The following is a 26,196-nucleotide window of genomic DNA, read 5'->3' as shown; positions in this document are numbered from 1 at the left end:
GGAGCTGCAAAGGAGATGGTGGAGTAGATTGTGGCTGTTGTTGAATTCGCACCTCTGAGGCAGGATCACTGACTCCATGCCAGAAGGGGGTGGATGCTCTTTATGAAAAGCAATATGAAATCTTTCATAACTTTGTCAAAATAAAAAAAAAGCCACGGACGCCATACCATAGTGTTGGGGATAATGAGGACATCGCAGGAAGTCCAAACATGACTGTTCTCATCATTACATAAGGGGTATCTCACCTTCTGAGTGTCCGAGGCATATCATGTTTGATATGCCAGGAATCAGAACTGCGAGATATGAATTATGAAAAAGGGCTGGGGCCCGTACCATTGATATGGCACCTGGGGAAGTATCTTTTTGATATTCCCAGGTGTGTTCCCTTGATGGCTTAGGGCAGTGACTAAAGCTCTGCCCAGAGGGGCTGAGTTAGAGATGTCAAGTGACGTCCCTCCGGCCAATCCTTTCAGGTCTGACATAAAAGTGAGACCTAGGGAACATGTCATTGTCACAAAGTTGGGGATCCAATTGAATTGGTTTGTGCACCACTTTCTAAGCCCAAATCCCCTGGGAAGGAAGAGCCTATACAACGCATCCCTCTGCTAAGTATTAGAACTTTCTTATTTTATCCCTTTTGTTTTAATTGTTTGCAGCGTCTGTATGTCTTTTGTTATCCATCTTTTTGTAACCAAGTACTGTCCATTTTAATGCATTAAACCTAAAAGTTTGATGGTTTGTCTTGTAGCCTAAACGAACCTAGTTAGCTCCAGGAAGAGTGCATGTGCGGTGTGTGACCGTATAGTGTATGACCGGGTGGCTTACTCTACCGTGTGGCTGTGTCTGCTTGCGAGTGGAACACTCTTGGGGTTCCCTGTCTCCCCAGTAACGTAATAGATAGGGTGGTGGCAGCAAAGTTGTGTATGTATGTTGTGTTTGGGTGTCTGGCAGCGGCTGGAAGGTCACGTGTATGACGACAGCCGGTGGGTCCCAACATAGCCAAGTTCTGTGTGCGTGCTTCGTGGATGTGTGTCTGGCAGCGGTCAGTGGGTCACGTGTATGACAGCGACTGGTGGGTCCAGATACAGCAAAGTGTCGTGTTTGTGTTGGCCAGCGAGCAGGCAGTGTTCGTGGCCAAGTGGGTGTCTGGTGTCTGGGTGTGCAGAAGGCGGCAGGTGGCGATTTACACTCGAGTTACGGCCCGGGAGCAGAGCGTAAAGCGTGAGTGCGTGATGTGAATCGACCTGTAGGGCTAGCGCAACTTAGGGCAATCTAGAGCTCCCAAATTCCTCCGATCCCCTTGTCTTGTCCTTCTCCCCTCTTTGGACCTTGTTTTAGGTCTTTCCGCCTCTTGTGATCAGGTCTCCCCTCCCCCTTGTCAGGGCTGGCGCAGGTTGGCCCGCGTGTTCCTGACAAGTACTATTTACATTTTACAGAAACGGATGCAATAACAGATGCAATTACAGATGATTTTCCACAGATCACAGAAAAAAATAGCGGGAGGTTTTGAGGCCCAGACAAATTACTGAACGTTTGAATGAGGCCTAAGTATCGCCACTAGGATTTGTCACAAAAAAAAACTACTTTTAGCATGTAGGAGAGAAAAAAAGGGAGATTTATCAAACTGGTGTAAAGTAGAATTGTCTCAGTTGCCCCTAGCAACCAATCAGATTCCACCTTTTATTTTTTTAAAGAATCTGTGAGGAATGAAAGGTGGAATCTGATTGGTTGCTAGGGGTAACTAAAACAATTCTACTTTACACCAGCTTGATAAATCTCCCCCTAAATGATATTGGTCAGACAAGTTTCTTAACTTTTAATGTCTTACTGTTTTAGATAAATTTGTTGTGGTGAGAATACCCCTTTAGGCTTGGTTCACACTACGTATATTTCAGTCAGTATTGTGGTCCTCATATTGCAACCAAAACCAGGAGTGGATTGAAAATACAGAAAGGATCTGTTCACACAATGTTGAAATTGAGTCGAGGGCCGCCATATAACAGTAAATAACGGCCATTATTTCAATATAACAGCCGTTGTTTTAAAATAACTGCAAATATTTACCATTAAATGGCGGCCATCCACTCAATTTCAACATTGTGTGAACAGAGCCTTTCTGTGTTTTCAATCCACTCCTGGTTTTAGTTGCAATATGAGGACCACAATACTGACTGAAATGTACGTAGTGTTAACCCATCTTAAGATGATTTAAATGATCTTTGTCAGGTTTAGGCCATGTTCATGACACCAGCCAGTGTCAGAGAAGATTATTCCGACCGATACTGCAGTACCAGTGGGATGATCTTAACCACCGCTGAATTCGGATGCAGGCACATCCGTGTGCGTCCGCATCCGAATTCCCGGCTGCTTACAATGGAGAATGCGTCCGGAGCCGCACGCTCCATTGTGAGCACTGACAGGGTTTTTGCGGCCGCAGAAAACTGGCATGTCAGTTTCTTGTGGTGCCACTAGGGATCCCGGCCGGAGTGTATACAATGTTGGAGATTCGTCAAACATGGTGTAAAGTGAAACTGGCTCAGTTGCCCCTAGCAACCAATCAGATTCCACTTTTCATTCCTCAAAGACTCTTTGGAAAATGAAAGGTGGAATCTGATTGGTTGCTAGGGGCAACTGAGCCACTTTACACCATGTTTGATAAATCTCCCCCTATGTGTATACACTCTGGCCGGGATTCCATAGAAGGCAGCACTACATAAGCTATGTAGCAATCACCGCCGTTGTTGCATATATGCAACAACTGCCGTGATTACTACGTAGCTTATGTAGTGTGAACATAGCCTTAGGTAACATGACTCTGTTTAAGATATGTATATATCTTATATGTTTTATTAGAACCAGAATACAGCAGAACATCGGAAGAATTCCGCCAGCGTCAGTCATTCTGTGGTTCAAACCCCTTCAGATGCAGAGACTAAGGACAGCAGTTCAGCTTCACCATCCACCGGCGGAAACAACACATTTAAGAGCCAAGTGTTTGTAAGGTAAGAAAATGGTAACAATATTATTTTACATAAGGTTTTTATTACATCTGCACTATAACATTGGTCTGTAACATGGTATAATGGTGGTGCTTTGTGGGTCATACTTTATAAGGCTGGGTTCACACTAAGTATATTTCAGTCAGTATTGTGGTCCTCATATTGCAACCAAAACAGGAGTGGATTAAAAACACAGTAAGGCTCTGTTCACACAATGTTGAAATTGAGTGGATGGCCGCCATATAACAGTAAATAACGGCCATTATTTCAATACCACAGCCGTTGTTTTAAAATAACAGCAAATATTTGCCATTAAATGGCGGCCATCCACTCAATTTCAACATTGTGTGTTTTTAATCCACTCCTGGTTTTGGTTGCAATATGAGGACCACAATACTGAGTGAAATATACGTAGTGTGAACCCAGCCTAAAGCCATGCGTGCGCGCCGCTGAGATGAGTCTTACGCCCATAGAGAATGCCGGGAACCGTCATTCTCTATGGGCATCGGACTCATCTCAGCGGCGCGCGCACGGCTTCGGGCGCTGATATCTTCATACCGGGACCGGCTCCAGGAACGGGACTCGTCAGAAAGGATAAGTACACGGAGGCTGCACCGGGGGGGGGGGGGGGGGATTGGTCGAGCAGGCTCTGTGCCCGCGTCCCCGGTGGCAGGTTCCCTTTAAGGATTTGAATCTGTATAGTCTGGAGGAAAGAAGAGAAAGGGGGGACATGCTTGAAACCTTTACCTATGTTAAAGGACTAAATAAGGTTCAGGAGGGAAGTGCTTTTAGTAAAAAAAAAAAACTGAACTCAAGAACAAAAGGACACAGTGAGAGGTTAGTTGGGGGAAAGATAAAAGAGAATATGACTTTACTGAAAGAGTAGTAGATGCTTGGAACAAACTTCCAGCAGATGTGGTAGGTAAATCTATAATAACAGAATGTAAACCTGCCTGGTATATACATATATATATCCTAAGATAATAAGAAGGGAAATACCAAAAGGGCAGACTAGATGGAGCCAGTGGTCTTTTTCTGCCGACAATCTTCTATGCTTCTACACACTGCCCCACACTTTATAGCGTACACACTTCTCCCCCTCCCTGCCACAAAAAATTCCCCTGCCCAGACTTTTCTTTTAAAGAGTAGCGCAGTGGCCCAAAACGTTGGTTGGTCTATCTCTGCAATGTGAACACTGCTCAATAAAGAAGATTCATTAAGGACTTGGTGAGTGCCACCATCCTTTCTTTTGGATGATACAATTTTTATTTTAGTGTTTTTTAAGGGACTTTGCGATTTGTATAAAACATTGGTTATTATAATTTTTATTAGAAGTGTACATTCCTTGTATATAAAATGTCAACTTTTTGGTTTTCTTTGAAGACTTGCTAAGGTATAGCACCTGGATGTATTACTTAGATAATTGTAATGCCATGGCATCAGCGCACAGTGCCTTACAGCATCCTCGGTTCTCTTTGCCTGAGCATTGTCGTTTCCTTGTTTTCCTGAGTAAAGATATGTTATTGAGCCTTCTATTTCGTGTATTCTGAACTACTGTATGCCTGTTCTCTGGATTACATTTGTCTGTCTGGCCCCTTCTGTACCGTTTGCCTCTCCTGTTGCCGACCCGAACTGTCTAACCTGCATCTGGAGCCTCCTGCCCTGATTCTGCCCAGCACTGTCTGGTTCTTAGGACCAGCAGCTACCCACACTGGGACCAGACCTGTAGACCTGGAGTTCTCTATGTGCAAAAGTCCAGCTTCTGCATCCTTGAGCTGGATAATGGGTTAAGACCCTGAGGGCCTAGAAACCTAAAGTCAAGCTGGTTCATTAGCACATCTGCTGCCCATTACAATAATATAGTGGTGTCCATTTATTTGTGTATGGAGTTGCGTTAAGTCTGTAATGATTATGAATTTGTTTTTATTTATTTTTTGCCATATTTTGAAAGCTCTGTGAAAATCCTCCGCCAGCACAGTGGCATCTTAAGTCCACCGCCTATACCTGAGGAGGCAACAGACGAAGCCCCAGCTGCAACAAGAGCAGTAAGGACTAAAGTCATGTCTCCGCCAGCATCTAACACAACTCAGAGTGACAAGCAGGTGAGGAAACAATAGGTTACAATTCAGTAAATTCTGTAAATATTCTGTAAATTCTGTAAATATTTTGTGTTCTTGGTAGTAATTGTCTTATAGCAGAAGTCCCACAAAAGTTAAACATCTCAGACAGAAAGGGGGGTGTGGGAACGTAATAAAGAAAGTATACTTACCCATCCCTGTGCCCCTGCAGCGATGATTTCCCCATCCCTGTGCCTCTGCAATGCTGATTTCCCCATCCCTGTGCCTCTGCAGCGCTGAGTTACCCATCCCCGTGCCCCTGCAGCGCAGAATTACCCATCCCCGTGCCCCTGCAGCTCTGACTTACCCATCCCTGTGCCTCTGCAGCGCAGAATTACCCATCCCCGTGCCCCTGCAGCTCTGACTTACCCATCCCTGTGCCTCTGCAGCGCTAATTTACCCATCCCCGTGCCCCTGCAGCGCAGAATTACCCATCCGGCACAGAATTACCCATCCTTTTGCTCCTGCAGTGCTGACTTACCCATCCCTGTGCCTCTGCAGCTCTGACTTACCCATCCCATTACGGCCTGTCCGGCAATCTGAATTGCCAAATGCTTTGAATGGTCCCATTCAAATGAATGGGATCAGTTCAAAGATCCCCTTCCCTCCGGTGCAGTAGCAAATTACTGAGCCAGATCACCGAATGAGTGTAAACCCAGCCTAACCATACCTAAATACAAATGAATTGACTAATCCTCAAATTTCTTCATGTCTTTTACTTGTTTTCCCGTTTATCATAAAGAATTACAGATCTATTCTTCTTGTGCAGGATGCGGCTTCCCAGCAGACATCGTCGCCCTTCAGAAGGTTCACTCCTTTTACCAGCTCTGTTAAAGTAAGTTTAATAAATTCAGACCTTCGATCTGTTTGAACTAATAAATTTCTATAAAAACATCAAAGTGTATAGTCCTCAAGATACCTCTATAATGATAAGTATGAATAAGTGCCAAATGTCAGTATATATAATATACTGTATAATGGATGTACAGGATTGCAGAATTCAATCCCTGAATATACTAAATAGAAAATAACAGCTTTAATATATGTTCCAAGTAAAAAAATTATATGTATATTCTTTGTTGTTTTATACTTTATTTTGTTTTATTTTATACTTTGTTATTTTTGTCTATTTGTATTGGTTGATGAAGGTAAAGCCATTCCAGTTCCCCTCCATCCTTTTGAGAGGTTTGTGAGCTGCATCCATACAGTAGCTGCTACTTTTCATTTCTATGTTTGTTCTGATTTCAGATAGTGAGATTGCCTGAAACTGAGAGTGAGACCCAAGCAAGTAGCGGTCTTAGACGCAGGTTAGTATATTCCACTACGCTAGTTTGTAAGTCATTTTTTAATTTAAGGGGGTTATTCCGAGTTAAAAGGGTTATCCAGCAAAACTGGATTTGTGATTTACTTCTATTTAAAAATCTTAAGTCTTCCAATACTTATCAGCTGCAGTATGTCCTGCAGGAAGTGGTGTATTCTTTCTGACTGACACAGTCAGTGGGGTATTCAGTCTGAAACAGTGCTCTCTGCTGCCACCTGTGTCCATGTCAGGAACTGTCCAGAGCAGGAGAGGTTTTCTATGGGGATTTGCAACTGCTCTGAACAGTTCCTGACATGGACAGAGGTGGCAGCAGAGAGCACTGTGTCAGACTGGAAAGAAAACAACATTTTCTGCAGGACATACAGCAGGTGATAAGTACTGAAAGACTTTAGATTTTTAAATAGAAGTAAATTACTAGTCGTCAAATTAAATATTTTCATACATTTATTTAGCAAACTTGCCTTCTCCTGATATGCTACTCTTTCTCCCCCACCTTGTTGTTTAGATTACCCACCACTCTAAAAGCATTGGATGGACCACCACACCATATATCTATATATACACTAGCCAGACCACTGCTTTTAGATTGGTAACCTAGACAATGAGCTGTAAACAATGGGAGGGGAAGAGCGGCCATATCAGGAGAAGGAGGCAAGTTTGCTAAATCAATGTATTGGAAAAATATTTATCTTGACAAGCCGTACACGTTTAAAGGGGTTATCCAGCATCCAGCATAAAAAATGTTGCTGCCCTGTTGGTAAATATAATAAACATGCTATATTTACCTCTCTACGCTGCTCCGGTGTCCTGATGTTGCCCCTTTGTTGTCCCCCGCTGACTGCAGCTCCACTACTCCCAAGACAAACTTATCTTGGGAGTTACAGCCCGCTCAGCCAATCACAGGCCACAGGGCTGTCCCATCTCAGTCAGTGATTGGCTGAGCAGGCTGTTACTCCTGAGACAAGTTCCTCTCAGAAGAGGAGACAGTGGGGGACACTGGAGAGGATGCATCGGGACATCGGGGGATCTTGGAGAGGTAAGCATATCATGTTTATTATGTTTACCAACAGGGCAGCAATATATAAAATAAAATTAAATGCTGGATAACCCCTTTAACTATGTGTTAACATTGCGCTTTTGCAGTCCATTTAACTTATACATTTTATGGGGGGGGGGATGCAATGTGTTTGGATCTATTTTTCGTTGACTTCCATAATAATAATACTAATAACAATAACTAGATTAAAATGGATGTTTGTTTTTTTTAAATGTTTTTCTTTTTAACGTTTTCAAAACAGGCCTAGACAAGTTCCTAGACCAAAATAACTTAAATGCATATGTATAGAACCTATCATCCCTCCCCTTCCCTGTATCCATCCCCTCGTATTAACCGTATTAACTATGTAACTATGTAACTGTATTTTTATGTACACTTTAAAAACTGATATGTTAAACGGTGTGCAGTGTGAACCAATAGGAATACCCCTTTAATAAGTGGCTGCTGGGTGCTTTGTATCTGTGTGCTGGGAGGGCGAGGGAGGTGTGTAGAAGGAAGAATAGCTCTGCATATGCCATGTCATGATTTGCATCTTAGGGCTGGGTTGATATTATATAAAAATGATGGACGTCTTTCATAACAACAGCCGTCATTGTGCAAATAACATCAGTCATTTTTTTAAATAACGGCCGTCATTTTTATATAATGTGAACCTAGCCTATGTGTATTGGTGGTGTTCTGAGTGAAAGATGATGTCAGGGGAAAGAAGGTTTGCTTTCAGTACAATATGTTCTGTCTCTAATATTATTCATTTTAAAAATGAGAGAATTTTAAAATGTATAGAGCAGACTCCACTGTCTTATATGTGGGAAATACAACTTCCATGGGTGAAACTCAGATTTGCTGTGTTCACACATTTATTTCTGATGTTCTATTCTTTTATTTTTTTGCCTAGTTCCAGTTTACGGTTGTCACTCCGTAAGATAGACGATCGAGTGGAGAAATATACATCGGCTGTAAAGGTAGTGTCTTCCTTTACTGATTCAGGTTTTTGTTTCAATATTGGATTAGAATAAAATGAGATCAACTTGTGAAAGGTCACATGACTCTCATGTCTGTTGTTTTGATGAAACATGTGACAGGGTTAGCACAGATATGAACGGAGCCCAAAACTTATGTTCCCATGGTGTACGGAACAATGAAAATGAAGGTAATTTTCTTACCTTAAAGGGGTTATGCGGGTAACAAAAAAAGTATTCTAAATGACCCCCCCCTTCCCAATACCACCCTATGTATAATATGCATGTATAACCTATCTTGCACCATTTCCCTGTTTGTTTCCCCTCATATTTACCCCCTCCGGATGTCTTAAATCTTCTTCCCTGTGTCCACTCTGAAATAGAAATAAATTGCAAACCTCTGGCACTTTCTGACGCCAGTTGATTTGAAAGATTTTTTTTTGCTGAACAACCCCTTTGGAATTCACTGTTTACTTTAGAACAAGAAAACTGGATAAGGCTTCCCTCAGACACAATTTTGGATAATTTTTTTGCGCTGAAAAAGTGTGACAAAAACAATTAAAAAATGCCAGCCATTTTTTCTGCTTTTTGGTGTTTTTTCCAACAGTTTTGCTGGCATTTTCTTACTTTAGTGTAATTAGTATAGATTTTCTCAGCAGTTTTCCCCTATGTTTATCTGTTTCCAGTACAAGTCATGTGATTCTTTTTCACGTGACTCCAAGATTTAAAGACTTGAGGAAAAAAATTACAAAAAATGCCAATATGCATATAGACAGACTTTTTCTTCAAGAAACAATGGCAATCCCTCAACCCCCCCCCCCCCTCCCCTAAGACTTCCATAGGGGAGGGGAAAACTCCAGAAAAAAAGTCATGTCTATATGCATATTGGCATTTTCTCTGGAATTTTTATCCACCTATAGATGTCTATGGGGAAAATTGCTAAAAGGCATAAACTGCTGCAATTTAAAGGGGTATTCTCATTTCAAATAACATAGTTAAACTTGTATATTTTTGCTGCTTTTGTCTTCCCATTGTTGACAGCACAATGTCTAGGTAACAGACCACCACTCTGCTTTAAAAGCAGTGGTCTGGCTGGTGCCTACATAGCTATAATGTAAATTTATAGGAGGATATTTATTATGCTGCTAAAATGTCTTTTTAAGGCGCAGGTGGGCCCGACCCAGGCAAGGGCATAACAGGGGGGCTGGCAGAACACAGAGGGGGGCGTCGCCTCTGCTTGCGCTGCATTTATAATTTTTCTGGAGGAAAAATGTCAGTAAAACCTACGCCAGCTCTTAACTGGCATAGGTTTCACTTTATTTGCACAATCTGCCCCCTCCTAACTGTTTGTACCTTCTTATAGCTGCTTTTAGTCCAAGATCTGTCCTGGGGTCCGTTCTGCAGGTGATGCAGTCAATGTCCTAAAAAACAACTTTTAAACCTACAGCCATGTGTCAAATTGTCGTGGCCTAGAGTGTGTGTGACCTAGGCTTGCACCGCCTCTCTGTCCCTCCTTCCTGCCCTCTTCACAATTAGGAAAGCCCCAGGGCAGGTTTTTTTTAATATTTATCACCTCACAGCTCCTGTGCAGTATTCAGACAGGTGATGAATAGGAGAAAATGTCGAGGGGCATTCCGAATGATGAAGAGGGTGGAGAGGAGAGACGGAGGGGTGGTGCAAGTCTAATCCACAGACACTCTAGGCCACTCCAGTTTGACACAGGGCTGAAAATGTAAAAGTTGTTTTTAGGACAATAACTGCATCACCTGCCGAGCGGACCCCAGGACAGATCTTGGATTAAAAGCAGCTATACGAGGGTACAAGTGGTTTGTGGGGGGGGGGGAGATTGTGGATACAGAGTCGCTTTAAAGGAGAACTCTGGCAGGACCTAAAAATATATATATATATATATATATATATATATATATATATATATATATATACAGACACACACTGCATACTCACCATCCCTACAGTGACGATCACCACTTGAATCTCTCGCCGGCCGCGCCCCCATCACCTCCGGGCGGCGTCTTCGGAACGTGAAGTGAATGGGAGAGAAAAGGCTGCTGGTGCACTTGTGCACTGGCAGCCTTTTCATTGGCTGGGCGCATCACATGGCTTCCAGCAAGCTCTGCCAACCAGGGCTGAGCAATCTGGAAGCCATGTGATGCTGTCCAGCCAATGAAAAGGCTGCTGCCTTTTCATGTCCCATTCACTTTACCAGAAGAGGAAGAAGACCTGGCCCGCCCCCTGCTGTGAGGGGGAGAAAGGTGGAGTGTCGGGGGTCGGAAAAGGGGGGGAAAGGGGCCACACATCTTATTTACACACATTACAAAGTTATATAACTTTGTAATGTGTGTTAAATAAGCTAAAAAAGAAAATTGACTGAGTTGTCCTTTAAGCCCAGTGAAAAAAACGCCGGACTTAATAAATGTCCCTCATAGTGTGTGCATATACTGTATAATATTTATAAATATGTAATCAATATGTCTATATGCACCAGCCAGACCAGTGCTTTTAGAGCAGAGCTGTCAACGATAGGAGGGAAAGAGCAGCATATCAGGAGGAGGAGACAAGTTTGCTAAATTAATATATTTGAAGGAATATATAACTTTACAAGTTGTACAAGATTAACTATATTATGCCCTATATAATGCCCTAAAAAATGACAAACTAAAAAACGTCATGTTGGTATTGCATTTTATTTTTCCCATGCTGCAGCATTTTTGAGCTAAAAAAAAATGCTATGCACCAACTTTGGTGTTTTTATTGGCGGGTCTTTGGAAACCGTCCACTCTTTCATCCCAAGACGCTAAAAATACTGACCAAAATACAGATCTAAATACTGCTTTAAAAAAAAAAAAAAGTGACCTGAAGATGTATGTGCACAAGTTATAGTTGTATTAAAGCAGTGGTTTTATAGAGATAAAAATTATTGTGGAGATACTAACGTAGTTACACCATAGACTTCTGTACAAACTAGTGATTTATTTTCATGGTTATAAACCAAAAAATTTTTTTTCCCAGAAAACAGCGAGTGTCAGAATACCAAGTGTTCGTAATGAAAGTGTTCTTGGAGGATCGGATGGCATTGTAAGCAAGAGGAGCATCTTTGAAAAAGAAGACAGTACAACTAGGCCAGAGATTTCCAAAAAGGTGAGAAATATTTCATTATTCACAGAACTGTGTGTAGTGCGATATCCTGATACAGTACAACCTGAATAACATACCATTTTAGGCCATGTTCCCAGTTCAGGAACATATCGGTGGCAGGTGGGCGCCTCAAATAGACAGCCGCTAATAATGATCATGGTCTATGACGAGACGTCCGCCTTGCCCAGATATGTTCCTGAAGTGGGAACATTGCCTTAACCTCTTAGAAACCCATGGCTCCCTCCCGCCCTCCCACTTTGGCTAATTAACCATTTAAATGCTGATCAAAAGGCATCCATGGTGGCCTGGTGACGGATCGGCTTCTCACGATGCGATCGTGAGAACCCTATCTTTTATACTTACCAGGTCTCAGTGACATGTTGACCTCAGTGTTTGCACCTTCTTTTCTCTATCCTTTTTTTTCTCTCTATCCATAGCTAAAGAAATGTCTGGATAGAAAAGAAGTAAATTGTAAAAACTTTCATGTCCTTACCAGATCACTTTTTAATCTTTCCCAGGATTTAAATCTTCCTGGAGGTGTTGCGTCTCGTATTAACCAATGGAGAAACAAGATACAAAACAGTTCAAGTGCCTCTTCAGGCTTGAAGGTATTGGCTTAGTACACAGATTTGTCATACAGAAAATGTTTTTATAATTCCACTAATATTGGTAATTGCAAAAATGTGCTTTTATAGGACTTCAGAACTGGGGACGTAGCCAGTAAGAGAAGGTTATGGCAGCAGCGGTCTCAATCTTCAAGTGATTCCAAGGTAAAACATGAAATATATTTCAAAGCTGAAAAATAACGTAATAAACATCTATAGAATATAGATTCATGTGGCATGACTGTATATCTTAGGGCAGAGGAATCAAAATACATTTTTCACCCCAATTTTCTCAATATGTTTTGTAAATAACCGCTACATATATCAATCAACATTCACCAATGTCAGAGTAAAATATGTCATGAAAAAGTCAGCCCCCAGTATGTAGTAAACCCCAATGTAATAGGCAATGCCCTGTTAGCGCCCCCCAATAAGTAATCCCACTGTTAGATAGCTCCCCCCCACCAGTATATAGTCTACCCAATGTAATAGGCAATCCCCCAGTAAGTAATCTTCCTGTTAGATAGCTCCCCCCCACCAGTATATAATATACCCAATGTTATAGGCACCCCACTGTAGGTAATCCCCCTGGTATTTAGCCCCTCGCGTAGGCATCCTCCCGGTGAAATTAAAAAAACAAAAACATACTCACCTGGCTGCTTTGCTGTCCTCTTGTCCTCCTTGTGCATGATGTCTCTCATGTGTTAGACTGCTAAGGCAGTAAGCTACCTGCGGCCACCAAAGTGGTTGGCATAGCTGGGAGCCAATAGCTGGTCACTCTGACAATGATAGCACCATTTAACTGCAAGCGTTTATCAAGAGTGCCACACGCAAAACCCGGCTCAAAAGAGGTGATGAAAGTGAAGCAAGCAAGGAGAGCCCATTCTAGCTCTGAGCCCATTGGTGCATTCCCCACTTCCCCGCTGGGCCAATCCGGGTCTGATCATACGTATGCATATGGCAGTTTGTGGTCTGGGGTTTCCCCAGGGACTTCTGTGTGGCTTTCAGACTCATAGCGCAGACAGGTGAATCTGATATGAGATAAATTTATAATGAAGAAAACAGCCAGGTAGCGGAGATCCGAGATATGTAACTGCTCACATCAGCTTTTGGACATGCCGCCTCCCAGAATACCCTTTTAAAGGAACCAAAGTTAAAAAAACCGTAAGAGCTATGAGATCAATTTCATTTGCAACATGCAATAGATAGGCACCCTGAAGTGTATGTTTAAATGGGTTAGTGACGTATGTGCACCACTGCGCATATGTTGCTTGGACAAAGCCTGTATAGCAGCAGTATAGCAGATGGGATCTTCCCAACATCCTGCTGTGCAGATGAAGATTTTTGCCATAATTTTTGCCCGCTTGTGGGCATAAATCATTGTAAATCGGTGTGGGAGGAGGCCACTAGTGGATTTCTCTTACTGTCAATCATCCCCGCAGAGCGTGCTGACAGGGCTGTGACTATTCACGGTGGCTCTTTGCCCAAATGACTAGCTGCCGCCCCTCTCCCGGCCTTATGCACCGCAATAAAACACATTTTTCCCCAATGTAAAGATAACCCGGCAGACGTGGCTCATATGGTAGGAGAGCAGCAATAAAGATTAATAGGGTGCAGCTGGAAGCCACATCAATAAACTCAATAGGGATTATGATTGCTAGCTTTGTGATATACATGTGTCATATTTTCTACATTTCCTATGCCTAAGGGCCAGTTCACACTAAATTTGGCGGAATTCCATGGTGGTCCTCTCCGCCACGGAATCCCGCCTGCCTTAGTGTCAAATGGCGTCTCTATGGGAGGGCTCACGCACCTCTGCTCTCCTCCGCTCTCTGCTCAAAGAATTGACATGTAGCAAACCCTCCCATAGAGACAACGTTTGACACTGAGGCGGGATTCCGTAACAGAGAGCTCAACCGTGGCTATTAGCGGGCGTGGTTGATCGCTGTGCCCGCTAATAACGACATTTAATAAGCTGCATTTAAATGCCCTGCAGAGCCCCTCCATGGTAGTCTTGTGAGGTGATCCCCCCTGCGATACGATTGCCGATGGGGAATCCCTTCTCCTTACCCTGCCGGGCCTCAGCGTCGGAATGACGATGATCCCGGATCAGTAATCTAGAGATCTGGTCTGCAGCAGACCGGAGTAATAGAGCACTGATCTAATGGATCAGTGTTCTATTATATACACAGCATTGATCTCAATGAGAGATCAGTTCTCTGTATATAGATTCTAATTACTGTGTATGTTTAAAAAAAAAATCCCCTAGTCTGATAAAAGTTTGAATAACCCTCTTTTCCCATTTAATAAATAAAAATAAGTTAATAAATAAACAAACATGTTTGTTATCGCCACCCGAACTATTAAAGTATCCCATTCCGTATCTCGCATGGTAAACGGCATAAGTGCAAAAAAATTGCAGAGTGCACATTTCTGGTCGCATCAAATCCAGAAAAATTGTTATAAAAAGTGATCAAAAAATTAGATACTGATAGAAAGTATAGATCATGTTACAAAAAATGACACCTCACACAGTCCCCTAGACTAAAGGATAAAAGCGCTATAAGCATGGGAATAGAGCAATTTTAAGGAACATTTCGTTTCTTTAAAATATTAAAATTTTTTTAAAAGCCATCAAATAATATAAAAGTTATGCAAGTTGCCTATCATTGTAATTGTAACAACTTAAAACTTGAAACAACTTTAAATAAAAATTAACATGGTCTAGGAAGGATCATGGACACTGCCCAAGCAAGCCTGCATGTATTTTTCAAGACACTTGATGCAAGGTACACCTTTTTTTTCTTCTTCATTTTAGCCATGATCTTGCAAGAATTAAAGAATCTGCGATAAAGAACTCCTACTCATCTAACAGACATGAAGACAATGACAATGAGAGAAGAAGACAATGGTGTTTAAAATTTGATCTCTTAAATTTCTCGATTAGCTTTTGTATGAAATGACTTCAGTTACTACCTTGATCTCCCATTATCACTGATGGTCTGTAATGGCAAAATGATAAATAATGTAAAAATACAAATTAAAAGGAAATTGTCAACCATTTCTCCTTCTCTTTGTTTTTTATGCTAAAATCAGAAATTGAGTTCTGGAGAAGAAAATTTCATACCTCAACATTGGGAATCCAAATTTACATTGATGCAGCTGGCATTCTCTTTATAGTGGAATCCTATGGATATGGAAGTAGCTCTAAATATAACAAGTATGATGCATTAACCCCTTAAAGACCTGTGGCATACCGCTACACCAGAGGGTCAGAGGTCCCTATGAAGCGAGCTCAGGAGCTGATTGGCGACCTTCTCATAGAGTCTGCCTCAGGAGCGCTAGCTTCATATATTTTAGGTTTAGAGCATTTTTCAAAATGCAGTATCACACATGACAGGTTTAGATACACTGAAGAAATGTTACAGTCCAAAGTGCTGTCCCTGCTGCTGATGAGAGTCTAGAGTGCACACAAACCTCAAATTCTGCAGCATACATGTTTGGAATCTGGGGGTGTGGCTTATGTGTACAGCAGCCAGCCTCAAGATGGCCGCTCCAGTGAGCTGTTTCCATGGTAGTTTTGTTACAATATTATAGAGTTTACAGCCTCAATGATTTCAGGGGTGATTTGTTTTATGTTTAGTCATATTTACTTCCTACCTACAGTAAAATAACTGAGTACACGTGATAGTGATATGTCCTCTTTAAAGGGGTGTTCCCCTTTCTTTCAAATCCACTGGAGTCATAAAGTTATATAGATTTGTAATTTACTTCTATTTAAAAATCTCAAGTCTTCCAGTACTTATTAGATGCTGTATGCCCTGCAGGAAGTGGTGCATGCTTTACAGTCTGACACGGTGCTCTCTGCTGCCACCTCAGTCCATGTCAGGAACTGTCCAGTGGAGGAGAGGTTTTCTATGGGGATTTGCTGCAGCTCTGGACAGTTCCTGACATGGACAGAGGTGGCAGCAGAGAGCACTGTGTCTGACTGGAAAGAATACACCACTTCCTGCAGGACGTACAGCAGCTCATAAGTACTGGAAGACAGGTGATTTTTAAATAGAAGTAAACTAAATACTGGCCAAAATACTGTGTGGAAACATAGCCTAATGTTATGTTTACACAGTCAGATTTATGGAGCCAAAGCCAGGAACAGAATAGAGTACCCAGCCCTGAAACTGTACATATGTGTGTAAGTAGAGAAGCATGGATGCTACTTATCGCTTAGTCACTATGGTGATTTGGGCCAGGTGGCTAATTCAATTAGCATTATTCTAGCTTTGTTTGTCTGTTGGGTTTAGGCTAATGCAAAACAAACATTTACTGTAATACCTCGTGTCTGAACAAAATTGCCCCCTGAAGTTTTGTTCAGTACTTTAAACATTGTTCAGTATCTGAACAAAATCAAGGGAGATAACTGTTAGCTGAACTCAGGGGCGGATTAAGGGTAGTATGGGCCCCAGGCGGTTCAGGAATTATGGGCCCCCTCTAGCCCTGCCCCCAGCCCAACTATCCTTGTCTGATAACTATGCCCCCACTCACTTCCCACAATGCACCACAAGCCAGCTAGAAGCAAGCCTAGAATAAGGACCAATCTATAGGTTGATTCTAACTAATGAATAGAGATGAGCGAACCGGGTTCGGGTTCGAGTCGATCCGAACCCGATCGTTCGGTATTTGATTAGCGGTGGCTGCTGAACTTGGATAAAGCTCTAAGGTTGTCTGGGAAACATGGATACAGCCAATGACTATATCCATGTTATCCACATAGCCTTAGGGCTTTATCCAAGTTCAGCAGCCACCGCTAATCAAATGCCGAAAGTTCGGGTTCGGAACGACTCAAGCATGCACAAGGTTCGCTCATCTCTACTAATGAACATAGAAAAGCTCATCAGGAGCACTGGCAGGTAGCAGGAGGACTAGTTAGATGCAAATACTGCTGGGAAAAAATGGATGTCATGTATTTCAAGCACTTTCTCCCTACTCTCAAACTAATATATCTATAGCTGCAGCAAAACTTCAACTCCAGTCATGTCTTCACTGCAGATACTGGACTATATATATATATATATATATATATATATATATATATATATATATACATATACTGTTACAACCAAGTTATCTGCATCTGTAGCAAGACTACCACTCCCACCATGCTTTCACTTACAGAGCATGATGAGAGTGGTAGTTTTGGTACAGCTGCAGATACCTGTCCCAGTTACATATATATTCCTGTAACTAGTTATTTGCAGCTGTCCTTACTGGGTTCTGGGGTCATCTAGCTCACAGTCTGATCTCCTGACCGCCATTCATTCCACTATAGAGGGAAGAGGTGTCGCTAGCTAACTTTCATACCTGCAGCCTGGCCCAGCAAGCAAGGAGTTAATTGACCCCTTTATTGCTGGACTGTCTGCATCTATCTCCCTGATGGTGCTATCTCTCTTTCCTCTGAAGTGGGATGTGACCTCAGGTGACAGCTGCAGAGTAGATAGGAGTCCCTGACCAGGAGATCAGAATGGGAGCTTCAGATGCAGACAGCTCAGCAATGAAGGGGTCAATTAACTCCTATCTTGCTGGGCCAGGCTGCCAGTATGTAAGGGTCACATTCTGACCGCCCTGCTAGCTTCCCTCTATCCCTCCCGGTGGATAAGATGTTGGAGCTGCCATTCTTCTCCTCCAGAACAGCTCGAACCCAGGAGGCCACCGGCTGCTGACGATCACATGATCAGCCTGCATTTCATTGGTTGAGGCCCAGTCATGTGATAGTCATCTAGCTGGGCCCCCTGGAGCTCAGGGCCCCAGGCGGTTGCCCAGATTGCCCTCATTACAATCCGCCTATGGCTGAACTATTGTTTGAACTTGCCGCGCTGCTCTTGCTTCTCCCTGCTTCAGGGAACACTCGTTTAGAGCAGCAGCGGTGTGGCGGCCTAGAAATGGGTGCCGGCAGCTGGGGCAGACTGGAAGAGCTGTTTCTGGCAGTGGGCAAAAGCAGCGTTGCCCCCGGGGAAAGCTCTGGCAGGTGGTTTGCCAGATGATTGATGCGGAGGACTGGTGGCCCTGAGGAGGCCTCTCGGATGTGGGACAGTTTGGTGGAGCGGAGAGCAGTAGCAGTGGCCCCTGGGAAAGCTGCGGATGGACGCTGCCGGACAAGCGGTTTAAAGGGTGTTCAGTGCAGAAGCAAAGGCGCCGGCGGCCCAAAGGAGGCCTCTTGGAGATGGGACATGCCTTTGCTGCAGGAAACATCCATTTAGAGCAGGGAACCCTGTCATTATGACGAGAATCCCCGCTCTGTGTTCCCCACAGTAGAGGTAGAGAAACAGGCAGCAGCGGGCAGCTGTTTAAACTTTCCACGCCACTCTTCCTTCTCTCCACTGTGGGGCACACCCTGCAAAGGAGCAGGAATTCCCTTCATAATGAGAGGAATCTCCGCTCCTTTACAGTAAATAGAAAGAGGCTAGTCTTTATACTGTGTGGACCATGGAGTGTAAAGACCAATTACATACATTTACAATGTTCCCTATAGGAACACACAGCTCGGTTCTCAAACTGCTCTGTTCTGGAACAGCCTTCCAGAACCGATTATGTTCAAGAACAGAGGTATCATTGTATAAATATAGATCCCCAATAAAGAATATGGCTTTACATACTGTACATACATAGCATACATAGTGTGTACCACCACTCATCAGTATAATGCTTGCCTACCTGCTTGTGTGTGTTATTAAAACAACTAAAACCTACCACGTGTTCCGAGCATCCATCTGTAATATTATTATATAGGACCTAGTAGTTCCTTGTTAGGTAAACCTAGTGCCATAGATTCTTTGTGCAGTTTTTATCTGTACCGGTTGTCTCTCGGACTGTATACTTATATGGTGAACACTTTGAATTCTGAAGAGCCTGAATGATAACCAGGAATAGAAACATCAAGCCAATCCCAACAAAGTATAGTGCACGTTATCACTCCGTCTCCTCTGATGTCTTTGTCTGCCCTCAGAATATAAGGACTGGGTGCTGTATGCGTCCCATTGTTACCACTTCATCTCAGCTCCGCAATATCTACAGGTAAGTGAGCAGTGTATTTTATGTTATACTGTATTATTACTTTATGCTCTTTAGTCTATAATCCAAACTGCACCATTTTATTGATTTGCAAAATAAAAGGCAAAAAAAAAATTGGGGTCACTGTAGTTTTTATGGCGTTTTTTAGGTCAGAATGTTGTTACTTTCGGCCCTCCAGCTGTTGCAAAACTACAATTCCCATCATGCCTGGGCAGCCAAAGCTAAAGCTTTGGCTGCCCAGGCATGATGGGAATTGTAGTTTTGCAACAGCTGGAGGGCCGAAGGTTCCCCATCCTTGCTTTAAAGTATACAGCAAATTATTAAAAGTTCTACATATGCATCTTTTTTGGTTTCGGTGCTTTTCCTGATGTTTTCCCATTGTTTAATTTCTTTACATAACGGCCTTTAAAAACACACACACAAAAAAAACATGTTTTAAATGTTAGAAAAGATATCAAAATGATATCTGGTAAAAAATGTTATAAACAAGCAACTATTTTTCTGTGTTATGGCATCTGGTCTATTTATATGTAACTGGTAGATTGATTAAAGGGGTTATCCAGAAAAAATCATTTCAAATTAACAGGTTTTAGAAACTTCCAGTACTTATCAGCTGCTATATGTCCTGCATGAAGTGGTGCATTCTTTTCAGTCTGACACAGTGCTCTCTGCTGCCACCTCTGTCCGACACAAGAATTGTCCAGAGCAGTAGCAAATCCCCATATAAGACCTTTCCTTCTCTGGACAGTTCCTGACATGGACAGAGGTGGCAGCAGAGAGCACTGTGTCAGACTGAAAAGAATTCACCACATCCTGCAGGACATACAGCAGCTGATAAGTACTGGAAGACTGCTGATTTTTAAATAGAAATAAAGTACAAATCTATATAACTTTCATAAACTAGTTGATTTAAAAAAAAAAAAAGATTTTCGCTTGATAACCCCCTTTAAGTAGTATTTGTTAAGTCTCAGGTTCACACTTTGAATTTTAAATGAGTAGATCTTAAAATCTTTATTACAATCATCCAGTCCTTTAATATCTTGACATTAGAATTCTATGTTCTCTTTTCAATGTAACATGTAGGAATGTATACTTTACGTGTTATTCCTTCTCTACCTCTCATGCTTCCTTGAGCCTGTTCCCTCACACCTGGGGGGACATTTACTAAGGAGTCTAATGCTGCATTTACACGGAACGATTATCGTTCGAATTTTCGCAATAACGATCGCATTTGAGCGATAATCGTTCCGTGTAAACACAGCAAACGATCAAGCAACGAGCGAAAAATCGTTCATTTTGATCTTTCAACATGTTCACAAATCGTCGTTCATCGTTCGCTAAAAATTCGCAGATCGCTTTGTGTAAACAGTCTTTTAAAGATTCACCCTATGTAAAAGATGGGCTTAAGCGATCTTAAAAAACGATCGCAATAACGATTTTTCTTACGAAATTTCTTACGATTTTTCTAACTATTTATTCGTCTAAACGCTGATCGAAATCATTGCTTCAAAATCGTTAAATGATCGATTGGGCGAATTATCGCTTCGTGTAAACCTAGCATTAGGGTGTGTTTACACAGAGAGATTTATCTGACATATTTTGGAAGCCAAAGAAAGGAATGGATTTGAAAAGAGGAGAACTCTCAGTCTTTCCTTTATGACCTGTTCTCTGTTTATAGTCTGTCCCTGGCTTTGGCTTTAAAGATCTGTCAGATAAATCTCTCTGTGGACTGTGGGTCCATTTACACAGAAAGATTATCTGACAGATTACCTGCCAAAGATTTGAAGCCAAAGCCAGGAATGGATTTGAAAAGAGGAGAAATCCCACATTTTTCTTTACGACCTGATCTCTGTTTATAGTCTGTTCCTGGCTTTGGCTTCAAATCTTTGGCATATAATCTGTCAGATAATCTTTCTGTGTAAAAGGACCCTTATGTGCGTGACTCTTCTAATAAGAATTGGTGGATATTTTGTTTCTATATCCTCTAACTGATTTATTAAAATGTTATGGTGCGTTCACACAGACAGATTTATCTGACAGATTTTTTAAGCCAAAGCCAGGAACAGACCATAAACAGGGAACGGGTCATATAGGAAAGACTGAGGTTTCTCCTCTTTTCAAATCCATTCCTGGCTTTGGCTTCCAAAAAAGTCCCAAACAAATTCACCTGGTACTGGTGGCAAATGATAAATCAGTGCAAAAAGTGGATAATGTGAATTTTTGGGTGAGCTGAAAACAGGCGGACTAAAAAAAGTCGTATCTAAAAAATATTCACCCGTTGAATACTGGTTCATTAATAGACCAAAAATTGGCGAAAAATCCAATTATTCACCTAAAAATAGGCGCAAATTTCCCCCCTTGTCTCTCTCCCTGGCTTTTATTATTCTCCTATCTAAACTATTCAGCCTCTTGATCTGTCCCGTGCTTTTACCCTCTTGTCCCTAATCTTCCCTTTATCTCTAAATTCCTGGAATGTCTTGTAAAGTCCCATCCAGGAATATCTTTGTTAACCACTTTGTTGCCTACAACAGGGATGGGGAACCTCCGGCCCTCCAGCTGTTGCAAAACTACAATTCCCATCATGCCTGGACAGCCAATCAAATTCAATCAGATCCAATCAAAAGTAACAAGTAGCGATTCCTTTAGTGTGTGTAATCTCATTAAAGGGGAACTCTGGCGAAAATATTTTTCTTTCAAATGGACCAGATTCGGAAAGTTATATAGAACTATAATTTATTTATATTTAAAAATTTCAAGTCTTCCCATACTTATCAGCTGCTGTACGTCTTGCAGGAAGTGGTGTATTCTTTCCAGTCTGACTCAGTGCTCTCTGCTGCCACCTCTGTCCATGACGGGAACAGAGGTTTTCTATGAGGATTTTCTACTGCTCGGGAAAGGTCCTGACATGGACAGAGGTGGCAGCAGAAAGCACTGTGTCAAACTGGAGAGAATACACCACTTCCTGCAGGACATACAGCAGCCGATAAGTACTGGAAGACTGGAGATTTTTTAAATAGAACTTATTTACATATCTGTATAACTCTGTGACACCAGTTGATTTAAAAAAAAAATTCTCCAGAGTATCCCTTTAAAGCTGGCCCTTTCTGCCAACCATGCTAACACTATGGTACGTTGCTCACAATGTAAACTGTGTTTTTGTGTGAGTCATTGTGAGTTAAAAAAACAAAACCAAATGTATTTTTACAATGATTGAACTTAAAGGGGTTGTCCAGCACTACACAAACATGGTTACTTTTGCCCCCCTTGTCTCCAGTTCAAGTGTGGTTTGCAATTAAGCTCCATTTACTTAAATGGAACTGAGTCTCACACCCCACCCAATCTGGAGACAAGAGTGGGGCAAAAGGGGCCATGTTTTTTTTTTAAGCACTGGATAACCCCTTTAAGTCCCATGTGTATAGATAACTTTATACATTACAAGGATGAGGACAAAGAATAGTAACTTTTCACTCAAGTATTTTCTGAAATTGTTTAACATTGTGGATTTTTTTTGCTTTTGTTCACTCCCTGTGTAGCTCCCGAATCCACAATGTCTGACACAGAGGATATACCAGAAGAAACAGAAGAATATGAGTATGTATTTGCTTTAATTCTTGCACAACATAGATTCCAAGTTTACAAGCATTTTATGAAGTTTTATATCAATTTACAATAAACAAGAAAAACAAGAGAGCATTGTTTATTGGAGAAATCCCAGAATGGGGTGGAACAATCTAGAGTTCCCCACAGAACACAAAAGACTATTACTGCTCAACCGCCACTGGGAGCCATAAACCCCAAACAATAAATCTCAACGGCCATGGCTCGGGCGCTGGTTGCAGATGTTGTGTGCAGCTGGTGGGCTCTAGTATTTGGAGGCAACTTGTCACAGTGGCCAGGAGTGCTAACACCCACCCCTCAACACATGGTAACCGGACCTTGGTAGAACTGGTGTGAGGTGTAGGTGCTGGTGCAGCACAAGAGATGACAGAGTCAGGCACTTAAAGGGGTACTCCAGGCTATTTTCCATGTATGGCCGAGGAGGGGGTGGATATAGATGCCGCTGGTCACTTACCTCCCTGGTTCCAGTGGCTTGTCCCGGATCGCGCCGCCCCGTTCTCCTGTCCCTCTGCAGCTTCCTGGCTTCCTGGTCTGAGCTGCCGCTTGAGACGCCACATCTCACGGCAGCTCAGCCATTCAGCGGCCGAGGCGGGTCTCCGCTACCACTGCTGAATGGCTCAGCGACCTTGAGACGTCGCGTCTTAAGCTGCAGCTCAGACCAGGAAGCGGCAGAGGGACAGGAGAACGGGGCGGCGCGATCCGGGACAAGCCGCTGGAGTCCTCGCCTTATTCCTCCTATAAGAATGCTTCTCCTGGTATTCATCTGGTCTTTATACTGCACAGACATCCTGAGCCTGATATGTGTGTGGCTTCATCCTCCCTGATGTGGTACCACACATATCATACACTGTCAGCTGACAGCAGGAAGAGCTTCTTATAGGAGGAATAAGGCGAGGACTCAGACGGTATTGCCAGGAGCACAATGCTGACAAACATTGGGCACCAGGTTCCAAGCAAAGGAATCATGAAAGGGGGGATGGCAGTCGATTCTCCTGCTCCTTATACAATTTAATCCTTGAGAGCAAAAGGTAACCATCCTTCCGGGACTACTCCACCCAAGTTCTAACAGTTGTCCTGCTCTTGGCTCTCTCCCTGCCTCTACCACAGGAGCAGGGATTTCCGTCATTATGAGGGAAGTCCCCGCTCCTGTAACCTTGGTGTTCCCAAACACCAAAATAACTGTCAGCTGAACAATAATTCAGCTGACAGTTGTCTCCCCTGATTTTGTTCAGATAACAAACAAAACTTCAGGGTGGTTTCAATACCGAGGAGTTCGGGAACTGAGGTATTACTGTATTTGGCTTATGTTTAACATAAGCTGCATGGCTTATTCTTATATTGGCTTATTATTTAACAGATTGATCCAGTATGTGAAATAAAAGGTTTTTTTTTTACTTTCAGTAAATTTTGTTTAAATTTTCATAGTTTAATATTGTTTTATTCTTTTAACTTTTACAGAGAAGAGGAAGAAGCAGAAGAAGAAGCAGAAGAAATGGAAGGTATTCTAACAAGGCCAATTTAAAAAGAAAAATGAGCCTAAGGGCCCTATTCCACAGTAACGATAATCGGCCGGATCGTCCCCATTTGGCCTGATTCGGCCGAATATCGTTCGGTAAAATAGAGAGAACGATCAGCCGATGATCGTGTCATCGGCTGATCGTTCATTTAGGGCCAGACCTAAAATCATCAATCTTCCACTGCGCATCGCTACAGTTGAATAGCGGTGCGCGGTGGGCGACCGACGATTTGACAAGCAGCAGCAGTAATACATTAACTGTCCAGGCTTCTTCTCTGCGCTGTCTTCATCCCCGGGTCCCGCGCACTCTATCTTCAGAATGGCTGGTCAGCTGATGGAGCGCTCAGCCAATCACAGGCCAGGACCTGTCAGTGGCCTGTCAGCTGACCGGCCATTCTGAAGACAGAGCGCGCAGGACCCGGGTTTGAAGACAGCCCGGAGAAGAAGCCTGGACAGGTAATGTATGATGCTGCAAGGGCTGCAAGGACATCGGTAACAACGAATTTTGGGGTGCTTATTCCCTTGTGTTCTTTGCCGAGACGATCCTGCCTCTACTTCTACAAAAGACTAGTTTGAGGGTGACAGCCCACTTGGCAAACCAGTGGCTGCGGCACTGTCCTGCTGCGGCCAGTGATTGTCTGAGCAGGCTATCATCCTCAGACCAGTCTGTCTTTTAAATGAGCTGGGATGGTCTTGGCTGTAATCCGAAGATACCGTAGGTGAACATCAGGGGAGCATGAAAAGGAAAGAATACATCATTTGTTATGTTATCCCCACAGGCAGCAACCTATCAAAATGTATTTTTGAGTGGAATACCCCTTAAGGCTTATGATCATTATTCGCGGCCGTGATTATAATGAGATGACCGCCTTTACAAGCTATTTTCCAGAATTGGAGATGAAGCCATAAGGGGTTAAACACTAACAAATGTAATAAGTTCCTCCTTTTTAAAAGACCTACAACACATCTTTGTAAGCACTGTACAGTATAGAACAGCCTATTGTAACAACATATTGGTATTTAAAGCGAATGTACCACCTTACTGCCAATAATAAGTTTTACATACCACCAGATCTGCGCCACTGTGCTGAATTTTTGAATTAGTCGTCCCTTTCTCATTACTTTCAGATATTTAGATATGGAAATCACGTCTGTTGTGCACTGGGGGTTAGCCCGGGAAGGCCAGTTCAAAGATACCTCCTCCCCCCAAGCAACACATGGCTCTTCTTCTCCTCAGTCCCGCCTCCAGTACCCGGCCCAGCCTGTCTGTGCAGCTGGATCTCGAGCGCCGTCATCAGAGTGGGGTATGGTGTGGGTGGAACCCATAATCCAATGGCCGTGGCGATATGGGTAGGGGGCAAATTTCCACAAATATACACTATCCTTCAGTACCAATGCAGAGAGTGGGGTATGAGTCTGCAATGTGATGATGGCGCTCGAGATTCGGCCGCACGGGCCTGAAACGGGCAGGATACTGGAGGTGAGACTAAGAAGAAGAGGAAGAATGTCATTTAGGGGAGAAGGAGATATCTTTGAACTCGTCTTCCCAGGCTTACCTCCAGTGCACAATGGACCTGATTTGCATACCGGAATTCCAGCAAAAATAACGAGAATAGGATGACCGATTCAAATAAGGACCGCATCAGATGATTCAGCGCAGCGGCGCAGATCTGGTTGTATGTAAAACTTATTATAAGCAGTAAGGTGGTACTTTCTTAGTGAAGTCAATGTACCCTTTGTTTTCAGTGCAAAAGGTAGAAGACGAGGAGGAGGAAGACGTAGT

General features: G+C 42.8%; 1 protein-coding gene and 1 long non-coding RNA gene across 2 annotated transcripts in view; both read left to right on the top strand.

The window, feature by feature from the left end:
- Window positions 1-15,277, top strand: part of LAD1 (ladinin 1) — a 41,411-nt gene extending 26,134 nt beyond the window's left edge. The window contains exons 4-12 of the mRNA XM_069971429.1: window positions 2,854-3,002; window positions 4,951-5,101; window positions 5,886-5,951; window positions 6,365-6,423; window positions 8,390-8,456; window positions 11,484-11,612; window positions 12,128-12,217; window positions 12,305-12,379; window positions 15,033-15,277. Of these exons, the coding sequence (XP_069827530.1) occupies window positions 2,854-3,002; window positions 4,951-5,101; window positions 5,886-5,951; window positions 6,365-6,423; window positions 8,390-8,456; window positions 11,484-11,612; window positions 12,128-12,217; window positions 12,305-12,379; window positions 15,033-15,038 (792 nt within the window). The 3' untranslated portion in view covers window positions 15,039-15,277. The remainder of the gene's footprint in view (window positions 1-2,853; window positions 3,003-4,950; window positions 5,102-5,885; window positions 5,952-6,364; window positions 6,424-8,389; window positions 8,457-11,483; window positions 11,613-12,127; window positions 12,218-12,304; window positions 12,380-15,032) is intronic.
- Window positions 15,278-19,161: 3,884 nt separating this feature from the next.
- LOC138793851 (uncharacterized) lies at window positions 19,162-26,193 on the top strand. The gene is made up of 4 exons (XR_011363364.1): window positions 19,162-19,282; window positions 22,813-22,870; window positions 24,356-24,396; window positions 26,160-26,193. It is a non-coding gene; the product is annotated as an uncharacterized lncRNA (long non-coding RNA).
- Window positions 26,194-26,196: the final 3 nt, after the last annotated feature.

Source organism: Dendropsophus ebraccatus, chromosome 5, assembly GCF_027789765.1.
Source record: "Dendropsophus ebraccatus isolate aDenEbr1 chromosome 5, aDenEbr1.pat, whole genome shotgun sequence".
NCBI lineage: Eukaryota > Metazoa > Chordata > Amphibia > Anura > Hylidae > Dendropsophus > Dendropsophus ebraccatus.
The sequence above is the reverse complement of the archived record's forward strand: the minus strand, read 5'-3'. Positions and strand labels throughout refer to the sequence as shown.